Here is an 18936-nt window from a genome sequence, read left to right as displayed (position 1 = left end):
TGTCAATGCCATAACATCCTCCATTGACGAAACAATCATGCAACATTGCTAATTAAAGGTGATACCATCACCAGCTATTACCATCAGGCCGCCGATACAGATTAATTTGTATGTCGCTCTGGATAAGAGCGTCTGCTAAATTACGTAAATGTAATGTAAATGATACAGATCCCATGTACACAAAACCGCCAGAGCCCAGAAATAATTTGCCCCCCCCCCCCATGAACTGTAGCTTAGCCCATGAACCACATCCACATGTTGTAATATTGTTTGTGATTTTCATTGTTGTGTTGATGCTGGGCTGTTGAGATGCAAGACACATTTCCTGAAAGGGACAACAATAGTTATGTTAATAAGGAGTCATGAAAGAGATGCTTGTTGTGGAGTATTATACATTTGAGACGTGTCTATTTCTGATATTTCCATGCATCTAACCCATTGACTGTATGGAGTTTTTCGAAACAGATAACGAGGGTCCATTTCATGTCTAGGGAGAGACAGAAATTAGCTATGTTTTCTGTAATCCTTACTCTGTCCAGAGGGTGGCAATTAGCACATTGTACACTGCGTATAAATCCCGTAAAGAAGAATGAACATTTTCGTCATTTCCTCTAAAAGTGTGGCTCCGCCTAGAAACCCCTGTCTTTTACAGCGGGCCAACCCGTCTGTCTTTCTTTTCGCACATCATGGCGGACCGGTTCAATAAGGTGTGTAATAGCGCAAGAACCAACATCTCTATATTTGTAAATAATACATCCATATAGATGAATTTTACTCCGGAACAGGAGTAAATGATTGCTGTGTATTTTAAGTGAATACTAGTGGAGATCATTTCGTAGCATTTGTCGCATTATTTGACACATCCAGGATGTCATGTGTTGGCCAACGCTATTTAGCGTTGCCTTCATTTAGCTATCTAGCTAACTCAGACTAGGCTGGATAGCTAGCTACGTTAGTTACAAAAACCCTTCAGAATAAATCCCTGGTTCCTTGGCATTTTTGGTGAAGTGTTAAGATCAAATGCGTCTAGTTGACTTTAAAGATTTCTCCATTAACACTGAATTTAACTAGCTAGGTATAGAACATTAGTTGGGTAAGCTGCAGGCCACGTTTGCGCGAGTTAATGTTTAGACCCAGTTAAAAGAGAATCCTCTCATTCCTATAATTTAAAGCGTTATACAACACTGTGAACAATATTTTTTGTGAAAAACGTTTCATTTTGTCGTGAAGGTTGGTAGCAACATGTGGAAATCTGTTGCAGCTGAACTCGGCTACAACCCCCACAATGCAATGCTCTTTATGGGCTACCTAGCAAACGTAGCTACCCACAATAATACCCAAGTCATTATCAGCATGTGGAGTAGTTAGCTGTAAAATCGCCGATATTCGCAACGGCGCCATGCATTGCACCCTGGACTGAAAAGGCAAACAAATGGGAGAAATGTGTTAGACCCTGTATTAATAAAATTGTGTTGGTCACATACACATTTAGCAGATGTTATTGTGGTGTAGCGAAATGCGTGTATAAATTAGACATTTCTCGCGGTAGGAATGTAACACATATGATCAATGGTGAAATCTGACATGTATGACAGACGTTTTAATCTAAAAGTCGTATTCCTATTAACTTTCAGTTTAGTGAGCGGCTTTATCTCAATGTTACGTCATACAGGCCGAATTTCTCCCTTCTTGATAGAAAACCGCCCAGAGATGCACAAAAACAATACACCCATTTTGAATGTTTTATCTTTACTTTAAGGCTCTGGTCGTTTTTGCTAGCCAGATGTGGCCATGTTGGCCCTAACCCGTAGCCAAAATGTATTTATCCAAGTTCATTTGTTTTGCTTGTCAGTTTAACGACCATGAATAATGTGTATGCACTACACCTGAGACTTAGGCAACTTTGAATAATTTGAACCCCCAGGTGGTGGGCAACTATTCTCAATTACTTGATGTGCTTCTTGCCTTTCCAGGTTCTGCTGCTTGATGGCAGAGGCCATCTACTTGGTCGTCTTGCTGCCATTGTGGCGAAGCAAGTTCTGCTTGGTGAGTCTGTCATGTTGTGATAAATTAATACCCATCCCCTGACTTGAATCATTATCCAATCCAAGAATTTCATGTCACTTGATGTGTAATTGCAACTTGATTTGGACCTAGTTTTGGTTGACTAACTTGCTACAACTGTCAGTGATGCTTTTTAACCTACATTGCTTGAGTAACTACAATGATAACTCACATTACCATCTGAGACAGTGGATATTTTACAATGGGCCTGTGTACTTGGCTATATTTCAATATGTAAGTCAGGATTTATCCCCTTTCAGGCCACAAGGTGGTAGTTGTGAGATGTGAGGGTATCAACATCTCTGGAAACTTCTACCGTAACAAATGTAAGTTATTGACACTTTTTGTATATATTCAGGTTAACCTCTGGTGTAAGGATTCAGATGTCCTACCTTTGATTCATAGTAACTATTTTGAGCTAAATCTTAAGCTTTGCTTGTTGTCAGTGATGTTTACCACAGTAAATATTCGAGTTTAACGACCATGAGATTACTTTACATGCACTACCATCTGAGACATAAAGCAACATGGTATGACCGGAGATGTGAAATTGTGGCTGTGGTGAAACGGTTTAGACACTGGCGTAGCTTGAGAATGTATTGCACCTGTCTTTATAAATAGTGAAGTACCTGGCTTTCCTGCGTAAGAGGATGAACACCAACCCCTCACGTGGACCATATCACTTCAGAGCGCCCAGCAGAATATTCTGGAGGACCGTAAGGGGTAAGATCACAACCCCTTATTTTGAACAGGGATTTTTTTTGCACTCCAATTTTGGCTGTTTTTCAGCTCCCTGTCTTACTAGTCCAGTGGTTTGCTTGGACCTAACCTTTATGGACATTGATTTAAATGGTCCATTTTGGGTTGATTCAGTGACATGAAGTATGCACATTCTGAACTCCACCTTGCACAGCATATGGTTCCTACTTGACTGTGATGAACACTTATCCCGAAGCTGATCATTTTGATGAGACAAACTTTCGGATCTGACTGCTGAGTTTAGTCAGGGCCACGATGTTGTGCTGAGGTCTGTTATTAACAGTCATGGGGAAGTTTCTGCACATTTGAGTTTCATGCCTATTTCATATTCACAATCAAAAATTGGCATGGAACCTAAAGTGTGCGACACTATCTACATAGTATTGTGATTTTCTTGGCTTCCCTTATGCTACAGAATATTGCCTATCCTATGTGGGGTGACCTAATTGCCTAGTAACATCCTAACTTTGTTGATTCCGTTGGAACCCAACAGGCATGCTCCCTCACAAAACCAAGAGAGGACAGGCTGCACTGGAGAGGCTGAAGGTGTTTGATGGTGTCCCCCCTCCTTATGACAAAGTGAGTGTTTCAATCATCCAACAGAACTCTGATCTTGTGCTGTCGGCGATGCTACTTATTCATACCTACATTGTTTGAGTATTGACTTTGAGAATAACCCTAAATCTGAGACGCAAATGTCTTCCCCTTTTGATGGACTTGCAGTTGCTTTTGGAGCTGACGTTTATTTTGTTCCACAGAGGAAGCGCATGGTCGTACCTGCTGCCCTGAAGATTGTCCGTCTGAAGCCCACTCGCAAGGTAAGCCTAAATCAGTTTAGCATATAACACCACTGAATTGATAAACTCTTCATTGACTAGTAGGTAGCTGTATTTGTCATAAGTTGCAGGCCGAACAGTAGTTGCGCTAATGTTTAGCCACATCATTCTTGCTAGCCAGACATTGGCCAAAATCTATTTAGCCACGTACCCATCTTTGCTTATTGTCAGTGATGTTTACCACAGTAAGTATTCGAGTTTAACGACCATGAGAATACTTTACATGCACTACCATCTGAGACTTAAGCAACATCCAAAGAATAATTTGAACCCCAAGTAGTGGAAACTATTATCTTATGACCTTAAATGGGTTGTGGGCCAAATTATTGATTTGTGACACCTATTGTTTCTCCTTTGTGTGAACCTGCCTTCCCCAGTTCGCCCTCCTCGGGCGTCTGGCCCACGAGGTTGGCTGGAAGTACCAGGCCATAACAGCCACCTTGGAGGAGAAGAGGAAGGAGAAGGCCAAGATCCGGTATGCCAAGAAAAAGACCGTGACCAAGCTGTCAAAGCTGGCAGAGAAGAACGTGGAGAGCAAGATTTCAAAGTACACTGCTGTCCTGAAACAATATGGGGTCCTTGTCTGAGCTGGTTCGTGGTGGCCAATAAAGATAAATAAATGTTTATAGAAAGTTTGACTCGCTTGATTTGTTGTTTTGGTGTGTTTGAGTTGCATGATGTTGAGAAGGAAATGTAACTAGAGTAATGAATCTTGAGATGTAGCTCTACAGCTAGAGATGAACAGTATTGCTTCTAATCAGTTAGAACAAAATGGAAGCACGCCTAGAGGAAATGCTGTTTAAATGTACAATTGGAGCAACATCCTGATTGGAAATTTTTCAAGAAAACGGACCAATTTTGCGTTCGACATGATTCTTTGTTAGTGCTAAATGCGTTAATCATTTAACAATATATTTATATGGCGTCAATCCTGTTCAACGCCTTGTGAAATGCTGTTGGAAACCCCGTGGATCAAATGCGCGCGCGCGGCTGGCAGGGTCGCGAGGAAGGGGCGTGAACGAGCGTACCAGCGGACATTCTCCGATGTGCAAACCCAAATAAACAAGAATCACAATTCTCGGAAGAGTTTTGTTCACATTTGGCGTATTGTGACAATTTTAACGTTTTTTTAAATACTGGGATTTGTGGAGCGGTAAGTGCTTCCTGGTTTTGTTCTTGATCGGGAAGGATTAGATAAATGGGCTGTTGATATTGCGATACTGTAGCAACTAACGTTAGCAAGAGCGATAGGCCCCGGTGTTGGACATTTAGTTAATCATGGGGGAAAAACACTAAATCAAATGGAATATAATCCCTGCCTTTTGATTGAGTTTAACTAATATATTTTAATTGCATATGTACCGGTATTATTGTAAGCGAATTGCCAATTATGCTAGTCGAGGGGGGCGGGTCGGCTTGGCTTTGTGTACTACAGACGAGCCCACGTCCCAGACATACCAGCCAGACATGCATCGTGCAACCCAGCCAGTAGTAGTAAGATATACCTCCCACATGCTAAATATATTTCAAACGACTGGCTAGCTACTCGTCGCACTTTTCAATGAACTAACGTTATTGTAATATCGTGCTAGAATTTCATAGATTAAAGTGCATTTCGGTTAGCAATCTAGCACGTGAATGGTGTATTACTTCATACCTGTAATATGGCGCGCGAAAAAGAATCCAGGCGGCTGTCTGGTCGATACTGCCACTAATTTTTGTGTGTTTGGTTTTACTGTATGCAATCTTTATTTTTTATTAACAAATCAATACAAAGGTACATGGGGGAAACAATTATACATAGAGTATTCAATGGACAGTTGGGCTAGGGGGTCAAATAATACATCACATTACACTGGCACTTAACTCCTGCTTGGTTGGCTCCAATGATGTGTAAGGCCTGGATTGCGGATGCAATATAATAGCCAATGAGAGGCTTTGAAGCCACGGGTTGCCATATTGGTTTCAAGGACAACATTACATGTATTTAAGTATTTGTTTGTTGTAGTGGGGACAGTAACATTTGTACTTCCTAAAAATAATACTTTAATGACATGCTCTGGAACTTTGGCGACTAAGTATTTTTTAAACCTGCTTTGGGCTGGATGCGTCAATGTGTACATGATGTACATTCATACATGCATAATCTATGAGCAGAATTACTGTTTTACCTCAATAGCGGAGGAGCGTAAAGATGGTGGCCCCCATGCACTTGCCACAAATTCCTGGGTTTTGCTAAATTAGCAGGATTGTACATAGCTCTCCGTTGCACTTTTTTTGTATGGTCATTAGCAGAGTATACATGATTCCAATTTTAGCTTCAAGATGCCAGCAAAAAAAAACACGTAGATTGTTCTGATTTATTGGCACATTGAACCATATCGTGCGCAGTAGTTTAAAAACCCAGTGGATAGTGCTAAAACAATGGGCTTGTTCGACTGACTAATCTACAAATAACCTTGCATCATAAATAACTACTCATTATTATTTGTAGGTCAGTCAGTCACAATTTACCCATGATACATTACACTTTTGATCCTCTCGAACACGGCCAATGACGTCATATCTGAATTCTGCCATCTTTATGCATGTTCCCCATTAGCCACGAAATCCCTAGTTTTTTAAGTGACTGTTTTTCTGGAAGCTGTGCTATGCCGTTTCCCTACATTTCCCCCCACATGGGCCAGCCCCCTTGCAATTAGAGTTCTAGCCAATGAGCTTCAGCCCCACGCCATTTGAGTGGCATCTAGCAAGATGCACACACATCAGAGCGAGAGAGAGAGCGCAATGGCGTGGTGCACATATGTGATGTAGTACACCAGTTAGGGGACCACTTTTGGCTCGTGAGTGCTACTTTCAGAACTACTGACTAAAAAGTAACCTACACAAAAGTACAGGAGAATCTCTTTAAGGAATATGTTTTTTTATTTTATATGTTTTATTTTAATGTTTAGTTCACATAATATAATTTAAAAGTATGCATTAAGCTGTCTGTAATATAATATAATTAGCAAAAAACGAATGTAGACATTAATAAATGCATTTTATAGCTTCCAAAATCGATTAAAAAAAAAAAAAAATTTTACAATGGAGGTGTACCAAAATGGCTGCTTGGTGGCTTCAATACAGTGCCCCCTGTCAGACATCATTGGTTGGCTCAGTAACAATGCTCTGTAGATAGATAGCCAGCTAGCTAGCTAACTTACCAAGCTGAACTTTCCGTAATTCTATTATTCCCATTAAAAAATGTATCCACTGAATTTCTGTCGACATAGGCTTGATCATTCATTCCCTGCTGTGGATAGTTATTGGGCTCTTGCACGACAATGACATTAGCTAGCTAATGTTAGGTCAGGTGGCAATGGCAAATGAATAGGCCTACTTTATTGCATCACAGTTGCATTTTACCCAATATCTAACATGTTCATATCCATAATTGGGCAGTAAATAGTATTCTACTCATTGTAGAGTAGCTAGTATAGTATTATTATGTCTTACATATTGTTTGAGAATTAATGCGCAGCATAGATGATGTATAGGCCTACTCCTTCATGTGGCGTCTAGTCGCATCCATGATCCCCTGGTATCTCTTTTGATTCACATCATTTGGCCCTAAGGAGAATGGCAGCTGAGGTGAATGGCAGTTCCGCTCCGGTTAAGGAGGAAGACGAGCCCATGGACATAACTGTAACACACACAGAGAACTACCAGACACTCATAGACGCAGGCCTTCCACAGAAAGTGGCGGAGAGCCTGGATAATATATTTCAGACTGGTAAGTGCAAGGGGGGGGGTGTTCACAGTACTTCTTGATTGCATTGCATGATATTGTATATTTGTATATCTGCAAGCTCAAGAAGACTGTATCAACCAAAGGATTCCACCTTGGTCAGTGGTCATATGATGTAAGTCACGTTGAGTGAAGGGGTCAGTGAGCATTGAGCTCATAGCTGTGTAATGGTGGCATGCAAAGAGTGCCCTCTCCCCCGGGCGAGGACATTATTATGTTTCAGTGACTCTCACCAGGAATGTATGCCTTAGATGTGACCCTATAAATAAAACGGTGGCTGCGGATCCGACTTTTCCTGAACCTTTCTTCCCGACAACTAAAGGTCAGAGAGGGCCTGCGCATGTGCACGATTCTCCCAGATGATTTCTTATGTAGCCGCTGCCCCCTCCTTCCTCTCTGCGGTGATGATCGGACATCTTTGCCTGGTGTCGTCTACAAACTTCGACATGTTGTACAATAGACATGATCGACTTATTGTACAACAAACTTTTTTGTCTGTTGTAAGAGTAGGCTATTGCAAACATAAGCACAACACAAATAGGCAGTCTAAGTAACGATTTCATGTTCTATTTTCAGGAGGCAGTACATGCAGCTATTTAGACAGCATATCAAACACAAGCTAGACACAGACATGCAGTCTAAATAGCGATGTTATTTTTTTCACCATCGTTGCAAACATTTGCAAAGCAGTGGGCAGACAAGAGGTCAAAGTAGTAGTGTTCTTTTTTAGCTTCTCAGGCTACAATATGGAAGCATAACTATAAAGATGACATCATTACAAATGTACACGTGTGGTTACAACGCAGATTGTTTTGCCCCAATGCATTGTGTAGACTGCACCCCTGCTTGTGCTACGACATTATCCTTAGTTTCAACAGACAGAGAAGGTTGTAGCCTACACCCTAAATGAGCCTACAAAATGTATTTATTTTTGGAATGTTCATTGAAATAGCCGCAGGTTTGAATTCTGCTGCTCAGAAATATGAGGCAGAGACGTAGGCTACATCATCATGTCGATCAAATTGGTTGAGGTTTCAGAAGAGGGTGAGTAAAGAGAGAGATGTGAAGGGGGAGGTTGAGCAGCAGCTACAGACATTTGTTTTGCGTAAAATAATACATGCGCAGAACGTAAATCGGATCTTCAGTTCTGGGGGGGGGGGGGACAGGGTGGCGGGGCGGTTACCTACGGATCCGCAGCCTCCGCCTAAATATAATTATCTCTCTCTGTCTCTCTCTGTGTGTTGTGTGGTTGTATGTGTGCATTCCAGGACTGGTGGCTTACGCTGACCTGGACGAGAGAGCCATCGACGCTCTGAGGGAGTTCAATGAGGAGGGAGCCCTGTCAGTGTTAATGCAGTTCAGGGAGAGTGACCTGTCACATGTGCAGGTGAGTGGTCCTGTCCACACTGTCCCTCAAGAGTAGTCATACAAAGACGCTACAAAGAGTCAAAGTGATTTACACTAAATGCAATTTGTCCTCTCTCTCTCTCAGAACAAAAGTGCATTTCTCTGTGGTGTGATGAAGACATACAGACAGCGAGAAAAGCAAGGAAGTAAAGTTCAAGAATCCACAAAGGGTCCTGATGAGACTAAGATAAAGGTGAACAAAATGTTTCTTCTTTTCCCCATAAGCTGATGTTTTAACAATGATGGACATATGGCCTAAAGGCCTCTGAATGAATGTATCTGTCGTTGATGCTGTCTAGGCTCTTCTGGAAACAACAGGTTACACTTTGGACGTCACCACAGGACAGAGGAAGTATGGGGGGCCTCCACCTGACGAGGTGTACTCAGGGGCCCAGCCTGGAATCGGAACAGAGGCAAGAAGCTCAACCTCTTTTCTATTGCCTGTCAAAGACACAGCCGTCTCATGCAGGCAATTGGCTGTTAAGGAGGTGTCCTCTCAATTTTGGGCTGTTGAAAAAATCTTTGCAACCTTATGGAAATGAATGCTAGTGTATTATGTTTCAACATTTGTAAGGTGCAATAAGTCCGATTTTTGTCCACAAATACAGGGGAAGTCGGAAGTTTACGTACACCTTAGCCAAATACATTTAAACTCAGTTTTTCACAATTCCTAACATTTAATCCTAGTAAAGATTCCCTGTTTTAGGTCAGTTAGGATCACCACTTCATTTTAAGAATGTGAAATGTCAGAATAATAGTAGAGAGAATGATTTCTTTCATCTTTTATTTCTTTCATCACATTCCCAGTGGGTCAGACGTTTACATACACTCAATTAGTATTTGGTAGCATTGTCTTTAAATTGTTTAACTTGGGTCAAACGTTTCGGGTAGCCTTCCACAAGCTTCCCACAATACGTTGGGTGAATTTTGGCCCATTCCTCCTGACAGAGCTGGTGTAACTGAGTCAGGTTTGTAGGCCTCCTTGCTCGCACATGCTTTTTCAGTTCTGCCCACAAATGTTCTATAGGATTGAGGTCAGGGCTTTGTGATGGCCACTCCAATACCTTGACTTTGTTGTCCTTAAGCCATTTTGCCACAACTTTGGAAGTATGCTTGGGGTCATTGTCCATTTGGAAGACCCATTTGCGACCAAGCTTTAACTTCCTGACGTCTTGAGATGTTGCTTCAATATATCCACATAATTTTCCTTCCTCATGATGCCATCTATTTTGTGAAGTGCACCAGTCCCTCCTGCAGCAAAGCACCCCCACAGCATGATGCTGCCACCCCGTGCTTCAAGGTTGGGATGGTGTTCTTCGGCTTGCAAGCAACTCCCTTTTTCCTCCAAACATAACGATGGTCATTATGGCCAAACAGTTCTATTTTTGTTTCATCAGACCAGAGGACATTTCTCCAAAAAGTACGATCTTTGTCCCCATGTGCAGTTGCAAACCGTAGTCTGGCTTTTTCATGGCGGTTTTGGAGCAGTGGCTTCTTCCTTGCTGAGCGGCCTTTCAGGTTATGTTGATATGGTCCTCTGTAGCTCAGCTGGTAGAGCACGGCGCTTGTAACGCCAAGGTAGTGGGTTCGATCCCCGGGACCACCCATACACAAAAATGTATGCACGCATGACTGTAAGTCGCTTTGGATAAAAGCGTCTGCTAAATGGCATATTATTATTATTATTATATAGGACTCGTTTTACTGTGGCTATAGATACTTTTGTACCTGTTTCCTCCAGCATCTTCACAAGGTCCTTTGCTGTTGTTCTAGGATTGATTTGCACTTTTCGAACCAAAGTACGCTCATCTCTAGGAGACAGAACACGTCTCCTTCCTGAGCAGTATGACGGCTGCATGGTCCCATGGTGTTTATACTTGCGTACTATTGTTTGTACAGATGAACGTGGTACCTTCAGGCATTTGGAAATTGCCCCCAGGGATGAACCACACTTGTGGAGGTCTACCATTTTCTTTCTGAGGTCTTGGCTGATTTCTTTTGATTTTCCCATGACGTCAACAAAGAGGCACTGAGTTTGAAGGTAGGCCTTGAAATACATCCACAGGTACACCTCCAATTGACTCAAATGATGTCAATTAGCCTCTAAAGCCATTACATCATTTTCTGGAATTTTCCAAGCTGTTTAAAGGCACAGTCAACTTAGTGTCTGTAAACTTCTGACCCACTGGAATTGTGATACAGTGAATTATAAGTGAAATAGTCTGCCTGTAAACAATTGTTGGAAAAATTACTTGTGTCATGCACAAAGTAGATGTCCTAACCAACTTGCCAAAACTTTAGTTTGTTAACAAGAAATTTGTGGAGTGGTTGAAAAACTAGTTTTAATGACTCCAACCTAAGTGTATATAAACTTCTGACTTCAACTGTACATGCCTTTTGTACAACTCCATAATTGATACAATCAACATCTACACCATACAATGATTTCATGGGTCACAATAAATGATACAGTGGCCATATCATCAGATGAAGCGTAGCAATAGACTAGATGAAAGACAATTTCAGGGATGAAAAATTGTCTTGTGAATCGTGTTGCTTCTTAGGCAATCCACCAAAATGCTAATGTTCGGGGACAGCATGTCTGAGATTTTAAAACATCTGGGCCTAATCTCTTTTATGACAGTAAACAGACAGTAAAAATAAATAGAGAAGAAGCAAAAATATGAATAAAATGATTAAACATCGCTCTGGTGCATTGAGTGATGTCAGTGATGGAAGCCCACTGGGCACAGACATCAGTTCAACGTCTAGTTTTGATTTACATTTTGTTGGGTTGTCAACTAATGTGAATTCAACGTGAAATCAACAAAGAAATGTCACCTTGTTTATTTGGATCCCCATTAGCTTTTGAACTTGTGTCATGCACACAGTAGATGTCCTAACCGACTTGCCAAAACTATAGTTTGTTAACAAGAAATTTGTGGAGTGGTTGAAAAACGAGTTTTAATGACTCCAACCTAAGTGTGTGTAAACTTCAGACTTCAACTGTATACCCAAATTAAAATCTATTATATGTGAATAGTTTATGGTTAGTGAATAGTGGTCCTCTGTAGCTCAGCTGGTAGAGCACGGCGCTTGTAACGCCAAGGTAGTGGGTTCGATCCCCGGGACCACCCATACACAAAAAAAATGTATGCACGCATGACTGTAAGTCGCTTTGGATAAAAGCGTCTGCTAAATGGCATATTATATTATTATTATAATGCCATAATGCAGTTCCAAACTTGCTAGAAAACGTTTGCGCTATTGGAACTAAATAAACACTGCACTTTGAACCACAACATTTTTAGTATAGGTAGACAAAGGCAGGAATGTCAACTTTACATTTTAGTCATTTAGCAGACGCTCTTATCCAGAGCGACTTACAGTTAGTGAGTGCATACATTTTTCATACTTGCCCCCCATGGGAAACGAACCCACAACCCTGGCGTTGCAAGCGCCATGCTCTACCAACTGAGCTACACGGGACTAGTGATGTAGTTTTATTGGGATTTGCAGCTGTTGTTGGTACGTAATGAATCTACAAGCTTCTGAAACATCTTACTCAGCCTTTAAAGTTATGATATTATCTAATATGCCTTTTCACAAATCGACCTCTTTAAGTTTCTAGAGAGCGCCATCTTGTCCAAGTCAAAAATGCATTGAATAAAGTCAATGCTACACAGTATGCATGTAATTTGACATTTTGATCTTATCGATGCAGGTATTTGTTGGCAAGATCCCCAGAGACCTGTATGAGGATGAGCTGGTCCCTCTGTTTGAGAAAGCTGGGCCCATTTGGGACCTGCGTCTGATGATGGACCCCCTCCTTTCGGGTCAGAACAGAGGATATGCCTTCATCACCTTCTGCAATAAAGATGCTGCCCTAGAGGCCGTCAAGCTTGTAAGATTTCCCCTTTTAATCACCACAAGTAAAGAGCATGACTTGGTCATTTACAGTGTTTGCTTCTAACCTTTTAGACAGGTTGGTCACTGTGTCTTATCATGCCAGAGTTATCTGGGAAGTGCAACTGTGCATGACTTATCTGTGTGGGGCTCAATTTTGAGAACACCTTTTGTTGATATTTTTGTTCTAGTGTGATAATTATGAAATCCGGTCGGGTAAATACCTGGGTGTCTGCATCTCTGTCGCAAACAATCGGCTGTTTGTTGGGTCAATTCCAAAGAACAAGACAAGAGAAAGCATATTGGAAGATTTCAGCAAAGTCACAGGTTAGAGAAAGATCAGTACCATTTTTGTATCATATTTCTTTGTGCCCTCAATCTAAATAATGTTTTATATTTGAAATGTTGGCTGACAAGTAAAAGGAAATTGGAGATACTTACATACTTTCAGAGATAGTTAGTTGGAGATTATTACGTTTTCTGAGAAGATCAGTGATTTGTTCCTACATGTTTTATTCATGATTGAATACCTGGGTACCACACCTAGATATAAAGACCTCAAATCAAATTGTATTTGTCACATACACGTGTTTAGCAGATGTTATTGCGGGTGTTTTGCGAAATGCTTGTGCTTCCAGCTCCTACGGTGCAGTAATATCTAACAAGTAATATCTAAAAATGTCACAACATTTACTAAATACACACAAATCTAAGTAAGGAATAGAATTAAGAATGACATATCTGCTGTTCTTTCACTGTCTTCATACTGTATATTAGTTGGTGCAGCCCTGTGTGTTCTATTCTTACCGGTGACCTCATGTCCTAGTCAATCATATGACACTCATATTATACAATCAGTGGAATGGAGGCTTTTCCTGTGATTTCTTTTTTGGACCATGCACTTCTGTGTGCTTCCACCAGAGGGCCTCGTAGAGGTGATACTCTACCACCAGCCAGACGACAAAAAGAAGAACCGTGGCTTCTGCTTTTTGGAATACGAGGACCACAAAACTGCCGCCCAGGCCCGTCGCCGCCTCATGAGTGGCAAGGTGAAGGTGTGGGGGAACCCTGTTACTGTTGAGTGGGCAGACCCAGTAGACGAACCGGACCCAGAGATTATGGCAAAGGTAAGGTCCTGAAGATCCCCCCCTCCCTCAGGCTAGTGTCTGACAACAACAAAGGGATGTTAAATCACAGATTCTAGGGTGTAGAGTAAATACCCAGATATCTTTCATGTAGAAAACATTACACTGAGAGAACTGGCCGTCCCATTCCAGAGAACAACTTCTAAACTCTCTTGTGTGGATCTTCCACCAGGTAAAGGTGCTGTTTGTGAGGAACCTGGCCACACCGGTCACAGAGGATCTTCTAGAGAAAACCTTCTCCCAGTTTGGGAAGTTGGAGCGGGTCAAGAAGCTGAAAGACTATGCCTTTGTGCACTTTGAGGACAGAGATGCTGCCGTAAAGGTGAGTACTGGCGTCTTCTAAACCTCCTTGGAGTATGCATGCTATGTGTTTGCCTTGTGCTTGTAGAGAATCTCTGGGAAATTCACTTGGGGAAACCCACCACCGTTTAGGCAATGCAACAAATGAACGGCAAAGAATTGGAAGGCGAGGAGATAGAGATTGTTCTGGCGAAGCCTCCGGACAGGAAGAGGAAAGAGCGTCAGGCCCAGAGACAGCCAACCAGGACCTCAGGGTGAGTAGAGGTCGACCGCACCTAGCCACGCCCAGTCCGCTTGGAGTGGCTGGTATGACTGTAAAATGTTTTCTTGCCTTCGGAAAGTATTCAGACCCCTTGACTTTTTCCACATTTTGTAACGTTACATCTTATTCTAAAATGGATTAAAAATAAAAAAAAATCCTCAGCAATCTACACACAATACCCCATAATGACAAAGCGAAAAAAGTTTTTTTGTAATTTTTAGAAATGTATTTCAAATAAAAAACAGAAATACCTTATTTACATAAGTATTCAGACCCTTTGCTATGAGACTCGAAATTGAGCTCAGATGCATCCTGTTTCCATTGATCATCCTTGAGATGTTTCTACAACTTGATTGGAGTCCACCTGTGGTAAATTCAATTGATTGGACATGATTTGGAAAGGCACACACCTGTCTATATAAGGTCCCACAGTTGACAGTGCATGTCAGAGCAAAAACCAAGCCATGAGGTCGAAGGAATTGTCCGTAGAGCTCCGAGACAGGATTGTGTCTAGGCGCAGATCTGGGGAAGGGTACCAAAAAATGTCTGCAGCATTGAAGGTCCCCAAGAACACAATGGCCTCCATCATTCTTAAATGTAAGAAGTTTGGAAACAACAAGACTCTTCCTAGAGCTGGCCGCTCGGGCAAATTGAGCAATCGGGGGAGAAGGGCCTTGGTCAGGGAGGTGACCAAGAACCCAATGGTCACTCTGACAGAGCTCTAGAGTTCCTCTGTGGAGATGGGAGAACCTTCCAGAAGGAGAACCATCTCTGCAGCACTCCACCAATCAGGCCTTTATGGTAGAGTGGCCAGACGGAAGCCACTCCTCAGTAAAAGGCACATGACAGCCCGCTTGGAGTTTGCCAAAAGGCACCTAATGACTCTCAGACCATGAGAAACAAGATTCTCTGGTCTGATGAAACCAAGATTGAACTCTTTGGCCTGAATGCCAAGCGTCACGTCTGGAGGAAACCTGGCACCATCTCTAAGGTGAAGCATGGTTGTGGCAGCATCATGCTGTGGGGATGTTTTTCAGCGGCAGTGTCTGGGAGACTAGTCAGGATCGAAGGAAAGATGAATGGAGCAAAGTACAGAGAGATCCTTGATGAAAACCTGCTCCAGAGCACTCAGGACCTCAGACTGGGGTGAAGGTTCACCTTCCAACAGGACAACCACCCTAAGGACACAGCCAAGACAATGCAGGAGTGGCTTCGGGACAAGTCTCTGAATGTTCTTGAGTGGCCCAGCCAGAGCCCGGACTTGAACCCGATCGAACATCTCTGGAGAGACCTGAAAATAGCTGTGCAGCGACGCTCCCCATCCAACCTGACAGAGCTTGAGAGGATCTGCAGAGAAGAATGGGAGGAACTCCCCAAATACAGGTGTGCCAAGTTTGTAGCGTCATACCCAAGGAGACGCGATGCTGTAATCTCTGCCAAAGGTGCTTCAACAAAGTACTGAGTAAAGGGTCTGAATACTTATGTAAATGTGATATTTCCGTTTGTTTATTTGTATAAATTAGTAAACATTTCTAAAAACCTATTTTTGTTTTATCATTATGGGGTGTTGTGTGTAGATTGAGGGAAAAAACAATTTAATCCATTTTAGAATAAGGATTTAGAGTAACCTAACAAAATGTGGAGAAAGTCAAGGGGTCTGAGTACTTTCCGAAGGCACTGTATGACTGTATTATGAAAATGTTTTCTGTTCTATATGACATTTATCTTATTTCCTATGTCTGTGTTTGCTTTGTTGTTGTCACAGATATGATGATTACTACTACTATCCTGCTCCTCGCATGCCACCTCCCATGCGAGGCAGGGGCCGAGGCGGGAGAGGGGGCTATGCCTACCCTCCAGACTACTACGGTTACGAGGACTACTACGATGATTACTACGGTGGTGGTTACGACTACCATGACTACCGAGGTGGCTACGACGACCCTTACTACGGGGGATACGATGATGTCTACGCGCCGAGAGGAAGGGGGGGCAGGGTGAGTCGGGGTGCCCCCCCTCCCCCTAGAGGCAGAGGAGCACCACCCCCTCGTGGCAGAGGTGGCTACGTCCAAAGGGGGGCTCCTATGGGCGTACCGAGGGGGAGCCGTGGGGGCCGGGGAGGCCCGCCCCAGCAGAGGGGCCGTGGCAGCAGAGGTGCCCGGGGGAACCGCGGGGACAACGTGGGCGGGAAGAGGAAGGCTGACGGTTACAACCAACCGGACTCCAAGCGCCGGCAGACCAACAACCAGAACTGGGGCTCCCAACCCATTGCCCAGCAACCCCTGCAACAAGGTGGCGACTACTCTGGTAACTATGGTTACAATAATGACAACCAGGAGTTTTACCAAGATTCTTATGGGCACCAATGGAAGTAGACAAAACATGAACGGATTGGGCTTTGACAGCAACCTTTGATTGGCTGTGTGTATATATCACCCTTCACATTCAAAAGAAATAGAAAAAAAATAAAAAATGAATCAACATGCATAAATAACATTACCCTTTTGGAAATATGGATTTGTTGCACTACAGTATGGAGCAAAATATGAATGTACTTACATAAGCTTGCTTAATAATTTGTGCTAATCCTTTTTTGCTTTGCTTGTGGCTACTTGGGACATTTTTTACTATTATTTTATTATTTTTTAAATTTCTGATATTTTTTATTTTTATTTTTTAAGCTGGCATTTACAGGAAAAATTGGACGATCGTAAAAAAAAAAAAAAAGAAGAGAGAAATTCTTTGAGAAAGCATTTGAAATCATGAGAATCGTTCAGTGACTGGCCACCAACCCCTTCCCAGACCCCCCTCCCCATTGGACATTTTCCCTCCCAGATTTCTGATAGGTAGGCATAGGACTTTGCTTGTACATAAAGGCTTTAAACTGAGAGCTTTATTTTCAGTTTTGTTGCAGAGGTGGGGAAAAAAGGAGAGGAAAATTGCACTTTTTCATGTACCGGAATAGTTACGTAAAAGTTATATGTTTAGCATTTGTAGAAGTAGACAAACTGTGTTTTTCTAAAACTCTTTTCTCTCAAATTTGCCCTTTTAGATAATGGGTCTGGCAAAACCTTAATCGCCAAGACAATTAGCTCTTTGATGTGTTTGTATTGATAAAAATGTTCTTGTTACATTTCAATAAAACTCAACCATACTTCATTCAATTATCAGCAATTTCAAATTCAGCCGTGTCAAGTCGTGTCATGATTAGACAAATTTTGACCTCCATGTTTGGCCTTGAATGTGAGTGATCTGAATTTTTAAATGAAAGACACACAATAACTGCTTTTATTAAGATCAAATAGTTATTTGACTGATGTTTTGCTATTCCGTTTTGGGCATCTTTACACCAAATAGTGTAAAGTGACATCACCTGGCAATTCACCCTAATGTGCTCTTTCCCCTCCATTACCCAGCAATAGAAATAGTACAGCATCTTTTTCTTCTTTTTTTTATCCTTTTGATTTCTTATTTAGCTACCCTCCCATATTTATTACAACTTAACAGTTTTATTTAGTGTTTTGTTTGTTTAAGTTTCTCCTTTTATTCCGAATTACCCCAGGTGAAGACGCGAGAACGGCAGCGCTTGAGTGAGTGAGGAACACATCTATTCTCTGCTGTGTTCTTCCCCAAAGAAGGGTGAGCCTGGTTTACCTCTTCACCGCTAAACTGGCGCTACTCTCCTCTGCTGAGGGGCCTCAGCCCACTTCACTTGTTTTGCTCATTAAAATAATGCACCAGTTTGATTACATCAGCTAGTATCTGATGTTAACTCATGTTGAAAATGACTAAATTAGTTTTCTGGTAAACACCTCTAGTAAAACAAATTGTGGTAAGGTGAATGGGAAATTCTGCTTAATACTTAGAGGTGTATGCGTGAGCACAGATAATGCAGTGGTGTGTTTACTGAGCAGAACATGGAGAATAGCTCTCTCCTCGTATGAGGACTTCAGTCACAAAGCTTCCCCAAACTAGCGCTGCCTTGCCAGAGACCAAAGACATATTGTAGGTACAGGTTATGCAGATCAGGTGTCACCTGTTGTTGAAAGTCAAAAGTTCACTGCTGTCCTTAACAAAAACGAAAAGGGGGCAGATGAAAAAGGATCAGTCTGTGTTTATACGCTGCATTAGCATATCACTTGGTTGATGAAAGTCAAAAGTTTACTGCCATCCTGAATAAGAAACTGAAAAAGACTATCCTGTGATTACATGTAACTGCTGCATTAGCCTATTTCTTTTGTTTGAGTTCACCTGAAAAGGGTGAATTAAAGACAAACATTCAACTGCGTCCTGCACTCGGGACAATCCTGCATTAAAGCCACATATTCCAAATGCTCATGTCTAAATTTGGCAAACCAAATCTGAAGATAGTGATAAATGTTTTCCTGCTCACCATTTGGAATCTGGAGAACTAATGCAATTGGAATCTTATGTCTGCTGAACGTCTCGTGGAAGGACCACACGATT

At 42.0% G+C, this 18936-nt stretch overlaps 2 protein-coding genes across 4 annotated transcripts; both read left to right on the top strand.

The window, feature by feature from the left end:
• Nucleotides 1-647: 647 nt before the first annotated feature.
• LOC311145460 (large ribosomal subunit protein uL13) lies at nucleotides 648-4294 on the top strand. Its single transcript, XM_084181703.1, has 7 exons — nucleotides 648-707; nucleotides 1974-2046; nucleotides 2325-2390; nucleotides 2686-2787; nucleotides 3317-3402; nucleotides 3582-3641; nucleotides 4037-4294. Exons 1-7 carry the CDS (start codon nucleotides 687-689, stop codon nucleotides 4244-4246), a joined length of 618 nt encoding a protein of 205 aa, XP_084037829.1. The 5' UTR covers nucleotides 648-686; the 3' UTR covers nucleotides 4247-4294.
• A 368-nt stretch (nucleotides 4295-4662) lies between these two features.
• On the top strand, nucleotides 4663-18144 carry LOC311145862 (heterogeneous nuclear ribonucleoprotein R-like). 3 transcript variants are annotated; one of them, XM_084182205.1, is made up of 12 exons: nucleotides 4680-4812; nucleotides 7277-7434; nucleotides 8718-8836; nucleotides 8942-9049; nucleotides 9156-9269; nucleotides 12581-12760; nucleotides 12954-13089; nucleotides 13684-13889; nucleotides 14080-14229; nucleotides 14340-14461; nucleotides 16235-16776; nucleotides 18032-18144. In XM_084182205.1, exons 2-12 carry the CDS (start codon nucleotides 7281-7283, stop codon nucleotides 18061-18063), a joined length of 1863 nt encoding a protein of 620 aa, XP_084038331.1. In that variant the 5' UTR covers nucleotides 4680-4812; nucleotides 7277-7280; the 3' UTR covers nucleotides 18064-18144. The 3 variants fall into 3 exon arrangements, with proteins under 3 accessions (XP_084038329.1, XP_084038331.1, XP_084038330.1); XM_084182204.1 differs by lacking the exon at nucleotides 18032-18144 and adding an exon at nucleotides 17151-17628; XM_084182203.1 differs by lacking the exon at nucleotides 18032-18144 and having other exon boundaries at nucleotides 4663-4812; nucleotides 16235-16939.
• Nucleotides 18145-18936: the final 792 nt, after the last annotated feature.

Source organism: Coregonus lavaretus, assembly GCF_964263955.1.
Source record: "Coregonus lavaretus genome assembly, chromosome: 18".
Lineage (NCBI taxonomy): Eukaryota > Metazoa > Chordata > Actinopteri > Salmoniformes > Salmonidae > Coregonus > Coregonus lavaretus.
Note: the sequence above shows the minus strand (reverse complement) of the source record. Positions and strands in the feature narration are given on the sequence as shown.

Bases quoted from the DNA above. Each gene is read 5' to 3' on its own strand.
- LOC311145460 (XM_084181703.1), top strand. From the start codon at position 687: ATGGCGGACCGGTTCAATAAG. The intron at 708-1,973 runs GTGTGTAATAGC...TTGCCTTTCCAG, and splicing joins TGGCGGACCGGTTCAATAAG to GTTCTGCTGCTTGATGGCAG. The intron at 2,391-2,685 runs GTAAGTTATTGA...CTTTATAAATAG, and splicing joins AAACTTCTACCGTAACAAAT to TGAAGTACCTGGCTTTCCTG.
- LOC311145862 (XM_084182203.1), top strand. From the start codon at position 7,281: ATGGCAGCTGAGGTGAATGGCAGTTCCGCTCCGGTTAAGGAGGAAGAC. The intron at 14,230-14,339 runs GTGAGTACTGGC...ACCACCGTTTAG, and splicing joins ACAGAGATGCTGCCGTAAAG to GCAATGCAACAAATGAACGG. The intron at 14,462-16,234 runs GTGAGTAGAGGT...TTGTTGTCACAG, and splicing joins CAGCCAACCAGGACCTCAGG to ATATGATGATTACTACTACT.